Source organism: Staurois parvus, unplaced genomic scaffold (genome assembly GCF_062004578.1).
Source record: "Staurois parvus isolate SC_StPar_1 unplaced genomic scaffold, SC_StPar_1.0 ptg000571l, whole genome shotgun sequence".
Taxonomy (NCBI): domain Eukaryota; kingdom Metazoa; phylum Chordata; class Amphibia; order Anura; family Ranidae; genus Staurois; species Staurois parvus.
Genome location: NW_028318367.1, coordinates 396,842 through 419,946, shown reverse-complemented (window position 1 = coordinate 419,946; position 23,105 = coordinate 396,842). Strand labels below are relative to the sequence as shown.

The following is a 23,105-nucleotide window of genomic DNA, read 5'->3' as shown; positions in this document are numbered from 1 at the left end:
GTGTCTCCCACCCTCCATGGTGTCTATCAGACCCCTCGTGTGTCTCCAGCCCTCCATGGTGTCTATCAGACCCCTCGTGTGTCTCCCGCCCTCCATGGTGTCTACCAGACCCCTCGTGTGTCTCCCGCCCTCCATGGTGTCTACCAGACCCCTCGTGTGTCTCCCGCCCTCCATGGTGTCTATCAGACCCCTCGTGTGTCTCCTGCCCTCCATGGTGTCTATCACACCCCTCGTGTGTCTCCTGCCCTCCATGATGTCTATCAGACCCCTCATGTGTCTCCTGCCCTCCATGGTGTCTATCGGACCCCTCATGTGTCTCCCACCCTCCATGGTGTCTATCAGACCCCTCATGTGTCTCCTGCCCTCCATGGTGTCTATCAGACCCCTCGTGTGTCTCTTGCCCTCCATGGTGTCTATCAGACCCCTCGTGAGTCTCCCGCCCTCCATGGTGTCTATCAGACCTCTCGTGTGTCTCCCGCCCTCCATGGTGTCTATCAGACCCCTCGTGTGTCTCCCGCCCTCCATTGTGTCTATCAGACCCCTCGTGTGTCTCCTGCCCTCCATGGTGTCTCTCAGGCCCCTCGTGTGTCTCCCGCCCTCCATGGTGTCTATCAGACCCCTCGTGTGTCTCCCGCCCTCCATGGTGTCTATCAGACCCCTCGTGTGTCTCCCAGTCCTCCATGGTGTCTATCAGACCCCTCGTGTGTCTCCCGACCTCCATGGTGTCTATCAGACCCCTCATGTGTCTCCCGTCCTCCATGGTGTCTATCAGACCCCTCGTGTGTCTCCTGCCCTCCATGGTGTCTATCAGACCCCTCATGTGTCTCCTGCCCTCCATGATGTCTATCAGACCCCTCGTGTGTCTCCTGCCCTCCATGGTGTCTATCAGACCCCTCATGTGTCTCCTGCCCTCCATGATGTCTATCAGACCCCTCATGTGTCTCCTGCCCTCCACTGAAGATAATGGAGAGCAGATTGAGCTCCATTCACAGCTTCTCCGGTCACAGTGGTCAGGAATGATGGCACTGACCCCGGAAGTGGCCGAATACACATCACTTCTAGGGGTGATCAGTGATTGGTTGTTCTATGATCTTCCCCCTCTACCCAGTGGCACCCACTATGTGAGTGCTGGGCACAAAGGTGTGATAGCAGAGCCTGACAAACATGGTGGGGGGTCTGTGGGGGCCATCCAGTGGTAATTTGGAAAGCTCCTCCTGTGACGGTGTCTGACAGCACACTTATTCTTCACCAGAATGTTCCAGAAGGTCCTGCTGGTCTCTGGGGCAAATGATTCCACCATTGGAGGAAGGTTGGGGAAGGTTTCCCTGAACATCATAATTTGGTGTTTGGAAATTCCCACCATTGGCCATGTCTGTGAAATATCTAATCCTCGTGTTTGCCGATCCTCTGGTACCGGACTGGTGAGATCAGAGATTTCCAGAACCAGGAAGGATCCATATCCTGTCCAATCAGGAAGAAGATTTCTGGCCTCACATCTCTACTGTCCAATCAGATCCTCCAATGGTCTCCAGGAAGTACAGTACAGGGCCAAAGTTATGTCTGTTCCTGGGGGAATTTAACCCTTTGGTACCCAGAGGAGAATAAATAGGAGGGGCACAGCAGTGAATTGTGGGTGTGGCAAAATCACAGTGGGAGGAGCTTAAACATTTGCCTACTCATTGTGTAAACAGTAACATAATTCACTTCCTTGTATCCACAAAATATAATTCAATGACTTCCACAAGGGAGAGTCTCACTGTCTCCTCGGTTGGAGGCCGTAGCTTGTTAGCAGGTGACTGCCACGGTCAGTACCAGGAAGGCAGGCCGGGTTCAGTACCAGGAAGGCAGGCCGGGTTCAGTACCAGGAAGGCAGGCCGGGTTCAGTACCAGGAAGGCAGGCCGGGTTCAGTACCAGGAAGGCAGGCCGGGTTCAGTACCAGGAAGGCAGGCCGGGTTCAGTACCAGGAAGGCAGGCCGGGTTCAGTACCAGGGAAGCAGGCAGAACAAGGTCTAGTAGCAAGCCGAGGTCAGCCCCAGGAGATCAGGCAGAGAATAGTCAGAGTAGAGTGTAGTGGTCAGAAACATGTCATATACAGCCCTGTGTATAGAGTGCAGTGGTCAGGAGTATGTCCTATACAGCCCTGTGTATAGAGTGCAGTGGTCAGGAGTATATCATATACAGCCCTGTGTATAGAGTGCAGTGGTCAGGAGTATGTCATATACAGCCCTGTGTATAGAGTGCAGTGGTCAGGAGTATGTCCTATACAGCCCTGTGTATAGAGTGCAGTGGTCAGGAGTATATCATATACAGCCCTGTGTATAGAGTGCAGTGGTCAGGAGTATGTCATATACAGCCCTGTGTATAGAGTGCAGTGGTCAGGAGTATGTCATTTACAGCCCTGTGTATAGAGCGCAGTGGTCAGGAGTATATCATATACAGCCCTGTGTATAGAGTGCAGTGGTAAGGAACATGTCATATACAGCCCTGTGTATAGAGTGCAGTGGTCAGAAACATGTCATATACAGCCCTGTGTATAGAGTGCAGTGGTCAAGAACATGTCATATACAGCCCTGTGTACAGAGCGCAGTGGTCAGGAACATGTCATATACAGCCCTGTGTATAGAGTGCAGTGGTCAGAAACATGTCATATACAGCCCTGTGTATAGAGTGCAGTGGTCAAGAACATGTCATATACAGCCCTGTGTACAGAGTGCAGTAGTCAGGAACATGTCATATACAGCCCTGTGTATAGAGTGCAGTGGTCAGAAACATGTCATATACAGCCCTGTGTATAGAGTGCAGTGGTCAGAAACATGTCATATACAGCCCTGTGTATAGAGTGCAGTGGTCAGAAACATGTCATATACAGCCCTGTGTACAGAGTGCAGTAGTCAGGAACATGTCATATACAGGCCTGTGTATAGAGTGCAGTGGTCAGAAACATGTCATATACAGCCCTGTGTATAGAGTGCAGTGGTCAGAAACATGTCATATACAGCCCTGTGTACAGAGTGCAGTGGTCAGAAACATGTCATATACAGCCCTGTGTACAGAGTGCAGTAGTCAGGAACATGTCATATACAGCCCTGTGTATAGAGTGCAGTGGTCAGAAACATGTCATATACAGCCCTGTGTATAGAGTGCAGTGGTCAGGAACATGTCATATACAGCCCTGTGTATAGAGTACAGTGGTCAGAAACATGTCATATACAGCCCTGTGTATAGAGTGCAGTGGTCAGGAGTATGTCATATACAGCTATGTGTATAGAGTGCAGTGGTCAGGAGTATGTCATTTACAACCCTGTGTAAAGAGTGCAGTGGTCAGGAGTATATCATTTACAGCCCTGTGTATAGAGTGCAGTGGTCAGGAGTATGTCATATACAGCCCTGTGTATAGAGTGCAGTAGTCAGGAACATGTCATTTACAACCCTGTGTATAGAGTGCAGTGGTCAGGAGTATATCATTTACAGCCCTGTGTATAGAGTGCAGTGGTCAGGAGTATGTCATATACAGCCCTGTGTATAGAGTGCAGTGGTCAGGAGTATGTCAAATATAGCCCTGTGTATAGAGTGCAGTGGTCAGGAGTATGTCATTTACAGCCCTGTGTATAGAGTGCAGTGGTCAGGAACATGTCATATACAACCCTGTGTATAGAGTGCAGTGGTCAGAAACATGTCATATACAGCCCTGTGTACAGAGTGCAGTGGTCAGGAACATGTCATATACAACCCTGTGTATAGAGTGCAGTGGTCAGAAACATGTCATATACAGCCCTGTGTACAGAGTGCAGTGGTCAGGAGTATATCATTTACAGCCCTGTGTACAGAGTGCAGTAGTCAGGAACATGTCATATACAGGCCTGTGTATAGAGTGCAGTGGTCAGGAGTATGTCATATACAACCCTGTGTATAGAGTGCAGTGGTCAGAAACATGTCATATACAGCCCTGTGTACAGAGTGCAGTGGTCAGGAACATGTCATATACAGCCCTGTGTACAGAGTGCAGTGGTCAGGAGTATATAATTTACAGCCCTGTGTACAGAGTGCAGTAGTCAGGAACATGTCATATACAACCCTGTGTATAGAGTGCAGTGGTCAGGAGTATATCATTTACAGCCCTGTGTATAGAGTGCAGTGGTCAGGAGTATATCATTTACAGCCCTGTGTACAGAGTGCAGTAGTCAGGAACATGTCATTTACAACCCTGTGTATAGAGTGCAGTGGTCAGGAGTATATCATTTACAGCCCTGTGTATAGAGTGCAGTGGTCAGGAGTATGTCATATACAGCCCTGTGTACAGAGTGCAGTGGTCAGGAGTATGTCATATACAGCCCTGTGTATAGAGTGCAGTGGTCAGGAGTATGTCAAATATAGCCCTGTGTATAGAGTGCAGTGGTCAGGAGTATGTCATATACAGCCCTGTGTACAGAGTGCAGTGGTCAGGAACATGTCATATACAACCCTGTGTATAGAGTGCAGTGGTCAGAAACATGTCATATACAGCCCTGTGTACAGAGTGCAGTGGTCAGGAGTATATCATTTACAGCCCTGTGTACAGAGTGCAGTAGTCAGGAACATGTCATATACAGGCCTGTGTATAGAGTGCAGTGGTCAGGAGTATGTCATTTACAACCCTGTGTATAGAGTGCAGTGGTCAGGAGTATATCATTTACAGCCCTGTGTACAGAGTGCAGTGGTCAGGAGTATGTCATATACAGCCCTGTGTATAGAGTGCAGTGGTCAGGAGTATGTCAAATATAGCCCTGTGTATAGAGTGCAGTGGTCAGGAGTATGTCATATACAGCCCTGTGTACAGAGTGCAGTGGTCAGGAACATGTCATATACAGCCCTGTGTATAGAGTGCCGTGGTCAGGAACATGTCATATACAGCCCTGTGTATAGAGTGCAGTGGTCAGGAGTATATCATTTACAGCCCTGTGTACAGAGTGCAGTAGTCAGGAACATGTCATATACAACCCTGTGTATAGAGTGTAGTGGTCAGAAACATGTCATATACAGCCCGTTGTATAGAGTGCAGTGGTCAGGAGTATATCATTTACAGCCCTGTGTATAGAGTGCAGTAGTCAGGAACATGTCATATACAGCCCTGTGTACAGAGTGCAGTGGTCAGGAGTATGTCATATACAGCCCTGTGTATAAAGTGCAGTGGTCAGGAACATGTCACATACAGCCCTGTGTATAGAGTGAAGTGGTCAGAAACATGTCATATACAGCCCTGTGTACAGAGTGCAGTGGTCAGAAACATGTTATATACTGCCCTGTGTACAGAGTGCAGTGGTCAGGAGTATATCATTTACAGCCCTGTGTACAGAGTGCAGTAGTCAGGAACATGTCATATACAGCCCTGTGTATAGAGTGCAGTGGTCAGGAGTATATCATTTACAGCCCTGTGTACAGAGTGCAGTGGTCAGGAGTATGTCATATACAGCCCTGTGTATAGAGTGCAGTGGTCAGGAGTATGTCATATACAGCCCTGTGTTTAGAGTGCAGTGGTCAGGAATATGTCATATACAGCCCTGTGTATAGAGTGCAGTGGTCAGGAGTATATCATTTACAGCCCTGTGTACAGAGTGCAGTGGTCAGGAGTATGTCATATACAGCCCTGTGTATAGAGTGCAGTGGTCAGGAGTATGTCATATACAGCCCTGTGTTTAGAGTGCAGTGGTCAGGAATATGTCATATACAGCCCTGTGTATAGAGTGCAGTGGTCAGGAGTATGTCAGATACAGCCCTGTGTATAGAGTGCAGTGGTCAGGAGTATATCATTTACAGCCCTTTGTATAGAGTGCAGTGGTCAGGAGTATATCATTTACAGCCCTGTGTACAGAGTGCAGTGGTCAGGAATATGTCATATACAGCCCTGTGTATAGAGTGCAGTGGTCAGGGACACGTCATATATAGCCCTGTGTACAGAGTGCAGTGGTCAGGAGTATATCATATACAGCCCTGTGTATAGAGTGCAGTGGTCAGGAGTATATCATTTACAGCCCTGTGTATAGAGTGCAGTGGTCAGGAGTATGTCATATACAGCCCTGTGTATAGAGTGCAGTGGTCAGGAGTATGTCATATACAGCCCTGTGTATAGAGTGCAGTGGTCAGGAGTATATCATTTACAGCCCTTTGTATAGAGTGCAGTGGTCAGGAGTATATCATTTACAGCCCTGTGTACAGAGTGCAGTGGTCAGGAGTATGTCATATACAGCCCTGTGTATAGAGTGCAGTGGTCAGGAGTATGTCATATACAGCCCTGTGTATAGAGTGCAGTGGTCAGGAATATGTCATATACAGCCCTGTGTATAGAGTGCAGTGGTCAGGGACACGTCATATATAGCCCCGTGTACAGAGTGCAGTGGTCAGGAGTATGTCATATACAGCCCTGTGTATAGAGTGCAGTGGTCAGGAGTATGTCCTATACAGCCCTGTGTATAGAGTGCAGTGGTCAGGAGTATATCATTTACAGCCCTGTGCACAGAGTGCAGTAGTCAGGAGTATGTCCTATACAGCCCTGTGTATAGAGTGCAGTGGTCAAAAACATGTCATATACAGCCCTGTGTATAGAGTGCAGTAGTCAGGAACATGTCATATACAGCCCTGTGTATAGAGTGCAGTGGTCAGAAACATGTCATATACAGGCCTGTGTATAGAGTGCAGTGGTCAGGAGTATATAATTTACAGCCCTGTGTATAGAGTGCAGTAGTCAGGAACATGTCATATACAGCCCTGTGTATAGAGTGCAGTGGTCAGGAGTATATCATTTACAGCCCTGTGCATAGAGTGCAGTGGTCAGGAGTATGTCTTATACAGCCCTGTGTATAGAGTGCAGTGGTCAGAAACATGTCATATACAGCCCTGTGTACAGAGTGCAGTGGTCAGGGACATGTCATATATGTTGGTTATGTGTTATAGAAGACACTGGTAGTGATAGCAGAATTTAGACTTTACTTGTGTGGCTTAAATTACAAACATACAGAGCACATTTCTCAGCAGACAGATTACAGACACATTACTGCCTGAAGAGATGATAGAGAAGAGGAACAAACAAGTTTTCAGATATATACACAACTAGTAACCTTTAGTGTACAGTGCCATCTACTGGTCAAGTGATATTAACACACAATACTATATATAGTACATTATAGTACATGCTGTTGCATTCCCAACACCCCTTCTCAACGGCATGTGCATAATTATATGACATTTAGTCTCTTTTGTAGAAAACAATGACGTTCCCTTGTTTTTGGATAATCTGGTTCCATTGGTGTTTTCGCTTCCTTTGCATCTTGCATGTGAAACTGTTCTAACATTTCTGTAATATTCTGACTTTGGTTAAGAAGATAGCTTCCATCCTCATCTCGCTCTATTTGAATTCCTAGATAGTGAGTAATGTTCCCCAACTCTTTAATTTCAAAATTTTGTTTCAGTTTGTGAACTATTTGGTCATAGTCCCCTTCTTGTTCAAAACACGTCAAGATGTCATCGACATATATTAGGATGTATGTCCATTTGTTCTCTTGATTCTTTGAATACAGACATGGATCTGCTTTACTTTTTGAGAACCCTTCTTTTCTGAGTATTTCGTTCACTTTATCATTCCATGCTCTCGCCGCTTGCTTGAGCCCGTAGATGCTCTTTTGCAGTTTGCAAACAAGGTTCTTTTCTTTCTCAAATCCTGGTGGCTGTTCCATGTACAGATCCTCCTTGATGTCTCCATACAAAAAGGCAGTTTTGACATCTAGATGCTTTACTTGCATTCCCTTTCCGGCAGCAATACTAAGGAGTGTTCTTATGGTAGAATGTTTCACAACTGGAGCAAATGTCTCATCGTAATCTTCTCCAAATTTCTGGGAGTACCCCTTGGCAACTAATCTTGCTTTGTATCTATGGATGTTTCCTTCTGTATCATATTTCACTTTAAAAGTCCATTTGCTTCCTATGGTTTTGCGACCAGGAGGGAGTTCTGTTAGTGACCAAGTTTTATTTTCTTGAAGTGATTTTATTTCTTCTTCAGCTGCTTTTCTCCACTGATCGGCTTCCCTTCTCGGCAAAGTTTCTATGTCTTCCCAGGATGTTGGCTCCTGTGTTTGATGTGTTTTAGCAGCGTATGATAACCTGTGGGGTGGTATCCCTTTTGTCATTCGAGAGGATCTTCTGATTTCTTGTTGTTCAGTGGGTTCTATTGGCTCGTTGATTGTAAGTTCCACTTCTTGTTCTGGCTCTTGTCCTGCTTCGCATGGGTCAGTGTCTCTTGCCGATTCAGCGTGTAAATCCTCTCCATATTTTTCAAGAATTGTATTATCTGGTGCTTCACTTTCATCAAAATAAACACTGCGGCTTACTGTGACCTTGTTGATCTTTGGACAAAGGATTCTATATCCCTTACTCTGCTCACTGTAGCCCACCAGAATGCCTTCTATGGCTTTGTTCTCCAACTTGGAGCGTTTCTGACTTGGAATGTGGGCATATGCTTTACAGCCGAACACTCTGATGTGTCCTACGTTAGGTTTTGATCCATTCCACATTTCATATGGTGTACTCTCAATAGCTTTTGATGGGAGCCTGTTTTGTAGGTATGTTGCAGTCATTATTGCTTCTCCCCAGTATTTGTTAGGTAAGGTAGCGTCTGAAATCATTCATCTGGTCATTTCTACAAGAGTGCGATTCTTTCTTTCAGCTACACCGTTTTGCTCAGGAGTGTATGGTACGGTTGTTTGGTGTATAATACCTTGTTTCTTTAGGTATGATTCCATCTCTTTATTCATATATTCCCCTCCATTGTCGGTGCGTATTATTCCAGGTTTCCTTTGAAACTTGTTGCTTGTCATAGCTACAAACTCTTGAAGTTTTTCTAATGTCTCACTTTTGTGCTTCATTAGATACGTTATTGTGTACCGGGAATAATCGTCGATGAAAGTCAGTAAATATCTGTTCCCGCCAGGTGTGATGGTTTTCATTGGTCCGCACACATCACTGTGTATCAGTTCCATGGGTTTAATGGTTTTACTCTGACTGGTCTGTGGAAGAGGGGTTCGGGTGGCCTTTGCTTTGATGCAACACGTGCACTTGCTGAGTGTGTGGCAAGGCAATATTTTCATGTCTTCTGATAGACCTCTCTTTGCAAAGTCCTTTATAGCTTCTGGGTTTCGATGCCCCAATCTTCTATGCCACAGGTGGATGCACTTGTCATGTGGGTTATGAGTTGCCGCATTAGCCTTCTCACTTTCAGTGATGATTTTGTACAGATGTTCATTTAATCTTCCTCTTGCTAAAATTTGCTTTCCATTTTGAATTGTGCATTCATCACCTCTGAACTGGACAGTGAGTCCATTGCTTGCAAGGGTTTTACCTGATAGGAGGCTTCCTTCTAGGCTTGGAACATATAGAACATTCTTTACAAGGATGCTCTGCTTGCCCCCTGATGGCGTTTTGCAGTTCAGAAATTCCTGACCTTTACCTTCCGCTGTAATACTTTTCCCATTTGCTAGGAAGACTTTATCTTTTACACTAAAATCAATTTCTGTGAAGAATGTCTCGTCGCTTGTCATGTGACTTGTTGCCCCTGAATCAATGTACCATCCATGTGAGGTACTATTCTGAGTCACTTTAAAAGTACCACTCCATGATGCACTTTCATTTTCTTTCATGACCGCTTTAGCTCTTTCTCTTGTGGGTAGCTCCCGCTTTCGCTGCTCAGCTTTCCAGATTGAACAGTTCTTTTTCAGGTGACCGGCCTTTTTGCAGCGAAAACATACCCTGGTTTCTTTGCTTTGTCTTATGCCTTCATGCACCTTCAGAGCTGCCTCTGGTCTCTCGTTCTCTTCACTATGGAAATTTTCCTTTCTTCTGCTGTATTCATCAATTAATTTTCCCTTAACATATTCTAGCGTCAGTTCAGTTTCCGGTCTAGTTTCTAGAGCATTTATAAGGGCACTGTATGATTCTGGAAGGCTGCACAGAAGTATTGACACAACATGGTTGCTTTTTAATTCTTCACCTATTGCACCCAGCTGGTCCACAATTTCTAGCATAGCATTTACATGTTCCCCCATTTCCTGCCCTTTTTCCAGCCTCATCTTATACAGTTTGCGTAGCAGATATAGTTTACTGTTTAGGTTTGCACATTCATGCAGTGTTTGTAATGCAGTCCACATACCTTTAGCTGTGTGTTCTTTCCGTATATGAATGAGTTGATCATCCTCCACTAACAGGCTTATGACTGCTTTTGCTTGTCTGTTTTTTCTGTCCCATTCTTCCGGGTTGTCATTGGGTCTGTGTGTATCTAGTACCGGCCACAAGTCATCTTTGGATAACAGCATTTCAAGCTTAAACTTCCATACCTGGTAGTTGGTATTGTTGAGCTTTGCTATTGTAAACTTCATATCTGAAGCACTTGCCATCTTTCAGTGAATTGGTAGGATTGTAAATGCAGCACTTACTTGCTTGTAGTTTTCCTTTTTCCAGTGTCTGGAGCTGGGCCCATAACCTGTCGGTTATGTGTTATAGAAGACACTGGTAGTGATAGCAGAATTCAGACTTTACTTGTGTGGCTTAAGTTGCAAACATACAGAGCACATTTCTCAGCAGACATATTACAGACACATTACTTCCTGAAGAGATGATAGAGAAGAGGAACAAACAAGTTTTCAGATATACACAACTAGTAACCTTTAGTGTATAGTGCCATCTACTGGTCAAGTGATAATAACACACAATACTATATATAGTACATTATAGTACATGCTGTTGCATTCCCAACACCCGGCACCCCCCTACTCACGCCAACCACCACAACCCCCTCAATCTCATATCTGTCCCCCTCCTCCCCACATCCACCCCTCCCCTCTCGGTTGCACTCCTGAATGCCTGTTTGGTTTGCAACAAGCTCACCGCCATCCACGACCTCTTTGTCTCCCACTCCCTCAACCTCCTAGCGGTCACCGAAACCTGGATCCAAGCCACTGACTCCACCTCCCCTGCTGCCCTCTCCAACAGAGGCCTTGTTTGGACCCATTCACCCAGACCGAGCGGACGCAGAGGCGGAGGGTTTGGTATGCTCCTACCACCGCTGAGCACCTTCCAGGTCCTCCCTATCCCCCCTCCCTATCCTCCTCCTTCGAGGCCCACTGCATCCGGCTCTTCTCTCCCACCCCCCTAAGGATTGCGGTAATCTATCGGCCTCCTGTTCCGCATCCCTCTTCCTAGAGGACTTCGCCGCCTGGCTTCCCTTCTTCCTCTCCTCCGAGCTACCGACCATCATCCTAGGCGACTTCAATATCCCGATCAACGCCAACAGCCCGGCTACTTCCCAACTCCTCCTTCTAACCTCCTCCTTCGCGCTCACACAGCACACTCAGTCCTCCACCCACTCCAACGGAAACACCCTGGACCTCGTTTTCTCCCACCTCTGCACCCCCCATGACTTCACTAACACCCCCTTCCCCCTCTCTGACCACCACCTCCTCACATTCTCCATCTCCCCCTCCCTCAACTCCCCCCCAAAGCATCTAACCATCACCCGCAACCTCCGCAATCTGGACCCGACCCATCTCCACCCAGCAGCTGACCGTCTGTATGACAGTATCCTCCCTCTGTCATGCCCTGACCTGGCCACTACTGCATACAACGACTCACTGTCAGCTGCCCTTGACTCCCTGGCACCCCTAACCACACGTAGCATTAGACCCCGACCGCTTCAACCCTGGCAAAATGACCACACAAAATGCCTCAAACAACGCAGTCACGCCCTGGAGTGCTTATGGTGCAAAACCAGATCCCCTCCCGGGTTCTCCCTCTATAAAGCTGCCTACCTCGCCTACACCACCTCCCTCCATGCAGCCAAGCAAGCCTATTTCATAACCCTCATCAACACCCTCTCCACCTGTCCTCGTCGGCTCTTCTCCACTTTCAAATCCCTGTTCTCTCCCTGTGGTGGTTTATGTAAGAATTTATTCTACTTATGAAGGGTGGTGTCCTTTTCCCTTAAACAAAATATTACAGTGCCTCCAGCCGTTAAAATACGGCAATTATTTAATGAACCAATAATTTGGACACCTTAATAATTTGATCACCACTTATTAATATACCTTGAGTCCTTTTAGCCAGTATGATTTCGTACCATACACACAAAAATTGCCTTTATAATAAATAAATAGATAAATTTATTTATGTACAAAAATTATATATATATTAACACAAAGCGCAAAAGACTGGTGATGAATGGATACTGGTACACACGATCAAAGATATACTATACCAATTCTATACACCAAACAATTCTTCTAGATAGTAATAAAGATTAAAATCAAATTTAGTGATAAGTGTTAATTTATAGTACTTCAGAGGTCATTTCTCCCAAAACGTGGCCATAGAAATGTGAGAAAATATTCCCTGATAAATCGTACTATAACCAATTAAAAATTAATTAATTATGCAATATCTATAATTTCAATATTACACCAAACAATTCTTAGCAGTAATAATATGGATCTCTCTATATATATATATATGAACACCCAATGCAATTACTATCACCCCAATGCAATTACTATCACCCCAATGCAAGAGAGGAAATATAAAATACAATATTAATTCTTAACAATCTCACCACACCCAGAACCTGGATTATGACGCCTCCCCAGTGCATTCAGCTGGCAATTGAAATTCCTGCAGAAGAATGGCCGCAGGGAGCAAGTGAGTGCAATAGGGGGTAGTGTTTAAGAAAAAGTGTAGGATGGTAGAAGTTCAGAGATTTAGGAGTCTAGTAGAAGTTTTAGTAGTTTGAAAATATTGAGAAATAGTGTTAAAAGGTCTTTAAGTTTTTCAGATGGGATAGATTTCAGCCTCGTCAGATTCCTTCAGCTTTTCAAATCTCCTTCCGATTGTTGATTGGTTTTTCTTTAGCTTTCTTATTTTTCTTAGCATGAGTCTTTTAGTATATGTTTTTTTTTAAATGAGGTGCATGGCTTTTTTATACCATCCAAACCATTGTTTTAAAAGACCCTCCCAACAGGCTTTTTGATTGGCCGGTCGAGAAGTGTATGTACCTAAGATATCTCTCACCTGTCCACTGGGGGGCAGTCAGGGATCACAAAACAATTTGAGTATTAATGATGACTCATGCCTCGGGTGGAAACCAAGGTAATTTTAGATATTAAATATACGTCTTATCCAAATATATTTGATTTTACCACTAATGTTTCGGATAGGAACCATAGAAAGATATATGTGTATTCAGTTATTCATTTCCCTGAGATTCAAACTTGTGTGAAACATTTGCTTTCTGATGGAAACATACAACTGATACCAATTCACAAAATATCTTACTTTTCACCATTTCATACTTAATTTAATGGTATGCAATCCCCAACTCTGCTGAATAGATTTTTGTGTGTGGAACCCTTTATAACATCCCATTGAGATCCCCCACACTTTCCTTGGCTGGGAATATAGTTCATGGGAATATGACAGAGAACCTTATCCATTGTTGAGTGCTTAAAGTACATAGACTGGCCTGTAGTTAAACCTGAATTCAATAGCCTATTGTGACAGTCCATAAAGTTTCCTCTGGGAATCCACACTTTCAAGGTTTTATTTAATCTTCTCAGATCTACAAGTATCGTCTCACCATTGTCATTTTGGTCAGGTGTGATGACTCACTGTTTGGAAGTCCAACGGTGGTATTTTACTTTGTAATTAACTTTTTTCAGGTGAAATCTCCTCATTTTCAACAGACAATGGTAATTGTTGAGAAAACATACTTTGCCAGTCTTAGAGTCACCGACATCAGATCCCACTATTATCTTTCCTGGGACTTGTTTGACCACCTGTAGAGATTCAAATAGTATATTGTCTCTGGAACAAGTCTCTTCCACTCATTGTGTGTGTGATTTCACGAGAAGGTCATTTGAATTCTCACCAAGAAAGATTAACCCTTAACAGACGGCTGGGCTTGTTACTGTTGGATTGAAATCATATTTTTAATAAATATTCCCCCAAAAGTCACTACATCCCCCCCACCCCCACCCAGCACCTCACTCACCGCCCACGAGATTGCCAATCACTTCCAAAACAAGATTGACGCAATCCGTAAGGGCATTGTCAACTCGCAATCCACCTCTCCATCCAGCCTTCTGCCCTCCTTCAACCGTCCCCTCCCCCGACCTCATAGCCGCACTACCCCCCCACTATACCTAATGCCCCACACATCATCACCTCGCCAACACTCCGCTCCTTCAGCTCAACTACCCCCTAGGAGGTCTCTAAGGTCTTCCCCGAAGCCCGCCTCACCACCTGCCCCCTAGACCAAATCCCCTCACAGCTCCTCCAGTCACCCCCCTCCATCATTCGCTCCCTCACCCACATCTTCAATCTCTCCCTCTCCACTGGCACCGTCCCCTCCCCTCTAAAGCATGCACACATCATCCCCATACTCAAAAAACCCTCCCTTGACCCCACCAACCTTAACAACCTTAGACCCATCTCCTTGTTGCCCTTCACTTCCAAGCTCCTTGAGCACCTGGCCTACAATTGCCAAAGCCAATGGCCACTATTCTATCCCCCTGCTCCTCGACCTCTCCGTGGCCTTCAACACTGTTGACCACCCTCTCCTCCTTGCCAAACTGCACTCCCTTGGCATCAAGGACGCTGCTCTCTCCTGGTTCGCCTCCTACCTTTCCCAACGCTCCTTCAGTGTCACCTACAACACTGCCACCTCCCCCTCTCTGTCGGGGTCCCCCAAGGCTCTGTCCTCGGGCCCCTCCTCTTCTCCATCTATACCTTCTCCCTTGGCAAACTTATTCACTCCCACGGCTTCAATTACCACCTCTATGCTGACAACACCCAAATTTACCTCTCCACCCCCCCACCTCACCCCCTCATTCTCTGCCCGCATTGCCCACCTCCTAAACAACATATCAGACTGGATGTCGCTCCACTTCCTCAAACTTAACCTATCCAAAACCAAGCTCCTGGTCTTCCCCCCACCCTGTGCCCCCCCCCATCCTCTCCATCACTACTAACAACGTCACCATCACTCCCACCCCACACGCCAAAGTCCTGGGTGTCACCCTGGACTCCCACCTCTCCTTCCTACCCCATATCCAACTGCTATCTAAATCTTGCAGGCTTCACCTCCGCAACATCTCCAAGATACGCACATTCCTCACCCCAGACACCACCAAACAACTCGTACACTCCCTCATCATCTCACGCCTGGACTACTGCAACTCCCTCCTCACTGGCCCACCCAAACGAATGCTATCCCCACTCCAGTCGATCCTAAACTCAGCAGCGAGACTCATCCACCTCACCAAGCGCTCCACATCTGCCTCCCCCATCTGCCAATCCCTTCATTGGCTCCCGATTGCCCAACGCATCAAGTTCAAGCTGCTAACCCTGACCTACAAAGCCATTCACAACGCCGCCCCAAACTACATAACCGACCTGATACCCAGATACTACCCTACCCGTGCCCTCCGCTCCTCTCAGGACCTTTTGCTCTCTAGCTCCCTGGTCTCCTCCTCCCACGCCCGATTGCAGGACTTCTCCAGGACATCCCCCATCCTCTGGAACTCCCAACCCCAATCCATCAGACTGTCGCCTACCCTCCTCACCTTCAAGCGCACCCTGAAAACCCATCTCTTCAGGGAAGCCTACCCCACCCTCACCTAACACCTGACCACACCTAACAACTAACCTCCTCCACTCCTCCCGCCACTCCATCCCCCACAGCCATCTCCTCCTGTGCCACCTTCTCCTCCCTCCTAGATTGTAAGCTGGAAAGAGCAGGGCCCTCACACCCCTCGTGTAGTGTATTGTTACTGTCTTGTCTCATGTTCTGTCCCCCCCGCTACTGTACAGCGCTGAGCAAACCCTTTGGTGCTATATAAATAATGTATAATAATAATATTAATCCTAACAGGAGTTCTGTCATTTTTCAGGATGTCAGGAAAAACATGTCCTCCGTCAGTAAATGTTCATGTTGTGTCAGGAATAAAAGTCACGGAGGGTTGGGAACCCTGCAAGGGGGGCAGAGATATGTGACTGCCTAGTCCAGCCTTTCTCAGCCAGGGTTCCTCCAAAGGGTTCTAGGGCTTCCTTGTCACTTCATTGGGCTGTATATGGAAGTGTCACCGACCAGCCGTTTCTGGATACACAGCTTTGTCATCATTGCACACACACACCATTTTGTTTTCATTCAATACATTTTTATTACAATTTCACTTTTAACAAGATTACAAAAATAACCAGGAAATAGTAAAGGCAGAAATCCGATTGGTCAGGAAGATCTCTTGTCTGGAATGTGGGGGCGGAGTCATTATTATTGGCGTACAATACAATACACAACGTGTTCCATTATTATAACAAAGTATTGTAGAAAAGATCCCAACATAGAAAATGGGGGAAAGGAGGAAATAAAGGCGGATATGAAGGGGAATCTGTGTACGGGGAACACCTTAACAATCACCACCATTTTATTCTCCAGGGCCTCTGATGTCACAGAATAGATGTTTGGGGGTTTATCTCATCTTCAGGACCAAAATCTGCATTTTCCCATGTGTGCAAAATCATGCAGAAACAGCTCTGGCAGTGAGAGGGTTAATGTGGGCTAGATGGGATCACTCTGCTGGGGTGACATTAGAGCTCCCCCTAGCTGCAGCCTGGTAATAACATTGCCCTCCATCGATTGGACATAATAGTGGATTTTTCCTGAAATACAGCAATCACTAATGGCACAATACCACATTATGGCCACTAGATGGAGCCAAAGGAATCAGAGTGTGAAATAAAGTATGCCTAATATTCGTCATGGCCGGGCGAATGTCACTCACATTCCTTCTAACTTTTTTTTTTTTTACTAAACCTCTAAGTGTTTGTGAAAGCTTCCACCATAAATATACTCAGCCAATGAGAGGCAATGACTCCATATTTATTACAGGTACTTCTATAGCACTGTCCATTTATACATAAATTGTTCATTCCCATCAGTCCCCGCCCCCGAGGAGCGTACAATCTAAGGTCCCTAACTCACATTCATACATACACATACTAGGGGACAATATACCTACCAGCATGTCTTTGGCATGTGGGAAGAAACCAGAGTACCTGGAGGAGACCCATGCAGGCACAGGGAGAACATGCAAACTCCAGGCAGGTGGTGCCATGGTTGGGATTCAAACTAATGACCCGAGTACTGCCAGGCAGAAGGGCTAACCACTGAGCTGCTATCAATAGCCAACCCGGTCCCACACTTCATCCATGTCTTTGGGGACCTCTGATCTCCTTATGAACTGTTTCTTCCATGATGAAGATCAGCCATGGAGTATATCTGAGGTGTATATCAGGGTGTGCTTCTTCCCCACATGAGAGCTGGGATGTCCAGCAACATTCATCTAGAAGACATTTCCCGCACTCAAGGCACTAATACACCTCCAGGGTTGTGTGGGACCCCTGATGTACAGGAAGACAGGACTTCAGTGAGGAACATTTCCCTCACTCAGGACAGGAAAGTGGCTTCTCCCCCGTGTGACATCTCTGATGTTTGTAAAGATTGGACTTCACTGAAAAACATTTCCCACACTCACAACAGGCATACGGCTTCTCCCCCGTGTGAGATCTCTGATGTGTGTAAAGATTGGATTTCTGTGAAAAACATTTCCCACACTCAGGACAAGCATATGGCTTCTCCCCCGTGTGAGATCTCTGATGTGCGTGAAGATTAGACTTCTCTGAAAAACATTTCCCACATTCAGGACAGGAAAATGGTTTCTCCCCCGTGTGCAATCTCTGATGAATACGAAGACTGGACTTATCAGAAAAACATTTCCCGCACTCAGAACAGGAAAGTGGCTTCTCCCCTGTGTGAGTTCTCTGATGACTGTAAACATGGAACCTCATTGAAAAACATTTCCCGCACTCAGGACAGGCATATGGCTTCTCCCCCGTGTGAGATCTATGATGTCTGTAAAGACTGGACTTGTCTGAAAAACATTTCCCACACTCTGCACAGGAATATGGCTTTTCCCCTGTGTGAGATCTCTGATGTCTGTAAAGATCAGACTTCTCTGAGAAACATTTTCTACACTTAGGACAGATATAAGGTCTTTTCCCTGTGTGAGATCTTTGATGCTTAACAAGATCTGATTTTGCTACAAAACTTTTCCCACACTCAGGACAAGAAAATGGCTTCTCCCCCTTGTGAGATCTCTGATGTCTGGAAAGATTGCACTTCTGTGAAAAACATTTCCCGCACTCAGGACAGGAATGTGGCTTCTCTCCTGTGTGAGATGTTTTATGCTCATTAAGACGACATTTAAAACGGAAACATTTCCCGCACTCAGGACAGGAATACGGCTTCTCCCCCCTGTGAGTTCTTTTATGCACATTAAGATGGGATTTATAACAGAAACATTTCCCGCACTCAGTACAGGAGAAGCTCTTCCCTATTGGAAGGCCGGCCTGGCCCCGCACAGTCTGAGGTTCCTCAGGATACGAGGAATCCGATGGTCCATCTACACTGGGTGGTGCCGGATGGACATTGGAGGGAGCCGGGTTTTCTCCTGGACTATACTGTGTGATGTCCTCATCTTCTACTTCACAGTCTGGAGACAAAGTGAGACAATCCTCGGAGGTTTTCCTCATCTCCCGGCCATGGACTAAAATACAAAGACAAAGAGGATTACTAGACAGGAGCTGATTGGTTCCCCCAAACCAGGACTCCGCCCACATCAGGCAGCTTGGTCTCTGAGGAGTTTACAATTCCACCCTCAAGGGAACTAGGAAATGGCTCCTCTGATCTCCTACCAGGTCATTTCTTTATTCATGGACCTTAGTCAGAGAGTGAGGAAACAACCAGAACTGTCTTTTATAGGAGGGACAGTGATGAGGGGATTATAGGACGAGGGTCCCCACCCCCTCTATCACTCATCGCCATCTTCCCAACACAAGAAGTACTGCACTTCCTTATTTAGTCCATGATTTAGTCATGAAGAACAGCGGGGCTGAGCCCCAAAGAGGTCAGAGAGTGAGGATGGGGGGAGAACAACCAAGATGAAGACTGGACTGATCCTGAAGACCACCATCATTGGGGTATTGACTCCTCCCTCATTATCACTTTCTGTTTAAGGGTCCAAAGTTGGAGGATGTTATCACATTATTATCACCATGTAAAAGTCTGTGCTCCAATCACATCATCCGATATAAAATGTCCAGCTGGGAGGAAATGGGTGGAAAATAATTAAGGCCTAAAGTGAAGGAAATGTGTATTTGCTCCCCTGCTGATGTTGAATGTTCGCCCCTCACACAGAAATGATCGGTCTAACAATTGAATGTTCGGTGTAACACCGAGAGACAGAATACAACAAATTCAGCAGAAATGCGTCTAACAAATGATGACTGATCTGCATGTTCATGAGGGAAAGAAGGATTGGATCCCCTTCACAAAACATGACTTAGTACTTGGTGGCAAATCCCTTGTTGGCAATCACAGAGGTCAGACGTTTCCTGGAGTTGGCCCCCAGGTTCGCACACATCTCAGGAGGGATTTTGGCCCACTCCTCTTGGCAGATCCTCTCCAAGTCATTAAGGTTTGGTGTATGACGTTTGACAACTCGAACTTTCAGCTCCCTCCACAGATTTTCAATCGGATGAAGGTCTGGAGACTGGCTAGGCCACTCCAGGGCCTTAATGTGCTTCTTCTTGAGCCCCTCCTTTGTTGCCTTGGCCATGTGTTTTGGGTCATTGTCATGCTGGAACACCCATCCACCACCCATTTTCAATGCCCTGGCTGAGGGAAGAAGGTTCTCACCCAAGATTAGACTGTACATTGCCCCATCCATCGTCCCTTTGATGCGGTGCAGTTGTCCTGTCCCAAAGCAGAATGTTTCCACCACCATGTTTCACAGTTGGGATGGTGTTCTTGGGGTCATAGGCAGCATTCCTCCTCCTCCAAACAATGAGTTGAGTTGATGCCAAAGAGCTGGATTTTGGTCTCCTCTGACCACAACACTTCCCACCAGTCCTCCTCTGCATCATTCAGATGTTCAGTGGCAGACTTCAGACGGGCCTGGACATGGGCTTTCTTGAGCAGAGGGACCTTGCGGGCACTGCAGGATTTCAGTCCTTGTCGGCGTAGTGTGTTATCAATTGTTTTCTTGGTGACTGTGGTCCCAGCTGCCTGGAGATCATTGACAAGATCCTCACGTGTAGTTCTGGGATGATTCCTCACTGTTCTCATGATCATTGACACCCCACGAGGTGAGATCTTGCATGGTGCACCGGACCTAGGGAGACTGACACTTGTTTTGTGTTTCTTCCATTTGTGAATGATTGCACCAACTGTTGTCACCTTCTCACCAAGCTGCTTGGCCATAGTTTGGTAGCCCAGTCCAGCCTTGTGTAGGTCTACCATCTTGTCCCTGACATCCTTGGACAGCTCTTTGGTCTTTGCCATGGTGGAGAGTTTGGAATCTGATGGTTTGATTGCTCCTGTGGACAGGTGTCTTTATACAGGTAACACAATGAGATTAGCAGCACTCCCTTTAAGAGACTGCTTCTAATCTCAGCTTATTAGCTGTATGAAAGACACCTGGGAGCCAGAAATCCTGCTGAATGATAGGGGATCAAATCCTTCTTTCCCTCATGAACATGCAGATCAGTCATCATTTGTTAGACGCATTTCTGCTGAATTTGTTGTTGTATTCTGTCTCTCAGTGTTACACCGAACATTCCATTGTTAGACCGATCATTTCTGTGTGAGGGGCGAACATTCCATTGTTAGACCGATCATTTCTGTGTGAGGGGCAAACATTCCATTGTTAGACCGATCATTTCTGTGTGAGGGGCAAACATTCCATTGTTAGACCGATCATTTCTGTGTGAGGGGCAAACATTCCATTGTTAGACCGATCATTTCTGTGTGAGGGGCAAACATTCCATTGTTAGACCGATCATTTCTGTGTGAGGGGCGAACATTCCATTGTTAGACCGATCATTTCTGTGTGAGGGGCGAACATTCCATTGTTAGACCGATCATTTCTGTGTGAGGGGCGAACATTCACCATCAGCCGGGGAGCAAATACACATTTCCTTCACTGTATGTAATGTACAACTTATCATACGGGATACAAAAGTTAGGACTAAACAGTATTCGTTTTCTTCTATATTCATCTGGTGATCTAGCCAGTAAATCTGTTTTATAAAACTCTGCAGCAGAATGTATCAGTTCCAGGGATGAGGCAGACCACTTACCACTGACAGGGGGCTTACAATGAGCAGCTTTTATTTATTCATGTAAAACTTTTATCCCAAAAGAAAAAAACTGTTTGATGAAACTGATTATGAAGTGTGAGCTGGAGTTTGGCTTCAATTAGTTACTGTTTTAAATCTGCTAATACATCTAACACTCCCCTCCCCCCAGACTGACCATGCTGCTGCCTCCACAGCGGGGGCGCTCTAATACAGAAGGTGTGTTACTGGCCAGATCACCAGGAGAAAACAGGGAAAAAAGCCAAAGAAAAGGAATGCAGCCGCCACCTCATCCTATGTCCAGTGATAGCAGTGACATCTACTGGCCACAGTGAGACATCACAAGACAACCTAAACTTAGGGAGAAACCAAGTGAAGAACTATACAATCAGCCTGAGCCAAGTACAGCCCAGCCACAAACTAAACCCACATAGTACCTCTATTCAGGACAAGGGGCCACACTAATAAATAGTGTAAGGATCACATCAAATTGGTGTTTAGTAATCAGAGATCACTTACAGTGGTTGTAACCCTCAGACATGGAATATGAACAAAGCATATCCCTCTATAGTGTGTACTTGTCTCACTCCAGAGCAATAAGGGCCACTTCTGTCTGCTATCTCCTTCCTCTGCGATCAGCATGAATCACTTCTGACAAGTCTTCCTGACACCAAGAGAAAAAATGTGAAAGGGGAGAAGCTCCAGCACACAGCCTGTGATTGACAGCCTCAGCTCTGTTCCTGTGTGCTGTGTGTACCTTCCCTCCAATCACCTTTAGAGCTCACCTCACTGAACTCTGCAGAATGTGACTTTATCTCTCTGTCTCTTTTTTTCTGACTTCTCAGACAAGCTGTATACATTCTGGGCTTTGAACAGTTGTAGAGAAGAGATTGCTGCAGATAAAAAGGTGCAACATATGTAGGATTTGTTTTATCTCTGTGTATCACCTGAGGCCAGTCACTGCACTGAGTATATGGAGGGATTACAACCACTTTACATGTCTACTGTAGACAAGTTGCAGAGATCCCACACCGCTGCCTCCCATCTCCTGAGACTGCACTCAGTGACTTGGGTCTGAGATACTACAGACATATCCCTCCACCCGGCACAGCCAGCAGATAACAGAGCAAGGAACCCTGGGAGAAATGTTCTGTCAGAGATCTTACTAGACCCGGACATGGAGCAGAAGATCAATAGCACACACCCCAGGTGCCTAGGTCTAGTAACGTCTATGATGAAAATGAACATTTTTCTGCCAGCTGAACCCCAGAACCTCCATAAATCCAGTCTAGAGACATAAATTGTGTCTGCAGCACAGAGAAGGAAGATTATCCGAGAGAAATCCAGGAATACAGGACGGGGAACACAGCTCAGGAAAGTGACCAGGGGATTACAGGCTGATATCACCCAGTCCCCGCCCTACTCTGGACCAATCAGTGAGCAGTATGGGTGGAGGAATGGATTTAGTGTTCATGACCCACCTGTGCTGATCTCTGTAGGAGTGTCCTCCTCTATAAATGTCCCCGTTATTCCATCCTCCTCCATAGACTGCTGATCATCCCTCACATACGCCTCTTCTTCTTCAACCTCAAATTCTCTCAGGTTTCCACTCTGAATATATAATAAAAATGCCATCAATGGTAACAATGCAGATAATGTACAGATCCTAATGATACTATCAGTGATTGTTCCTCATCTACCTGATGATGGTGAGGGATGGTGTGACCTTCCTGTGTGGAATCCCGGGAATACAGAGGACGGGGACATCTCTGTGGTGGGTTCCCATGACTGGATCCATCTGTAGGAAACACACACACTGACTGAATCCATTGTTTCTATGTGT

General features: G+C 46.1%; 1 protein-coding gene across 1 annotated transcript in view; it reads right to left on the bottom strand.

The window, feature by feature from the left end:
- The window catches only part of LOC149450557 (uncharacterized), a 122,922-nt gene extending 100,051 nt beyond the window's left edge, over positions 1-22,871 (bottom strand). The window contains exons 1-2 of the mRNA XM_089691751.1: positions 22,744-22,871; positions 17,513-18,672 (exon numbers count right to left, since the gene is read on the bottom strand). Coding sequence (XP_089547877.1) covers positions 17,513-18,672; positions 22,744-22,807 — 1,224 coding nt within the window. The 5' untranslated portion in view covers positions 22,808-22,871. The remainder of the gene's footprint in view (positions 1-17,512; positions 18,673-22,743) is intronic.
- Between the last annotated feature and the right edge of the window lie 234 nt (positions 22,872-23,105).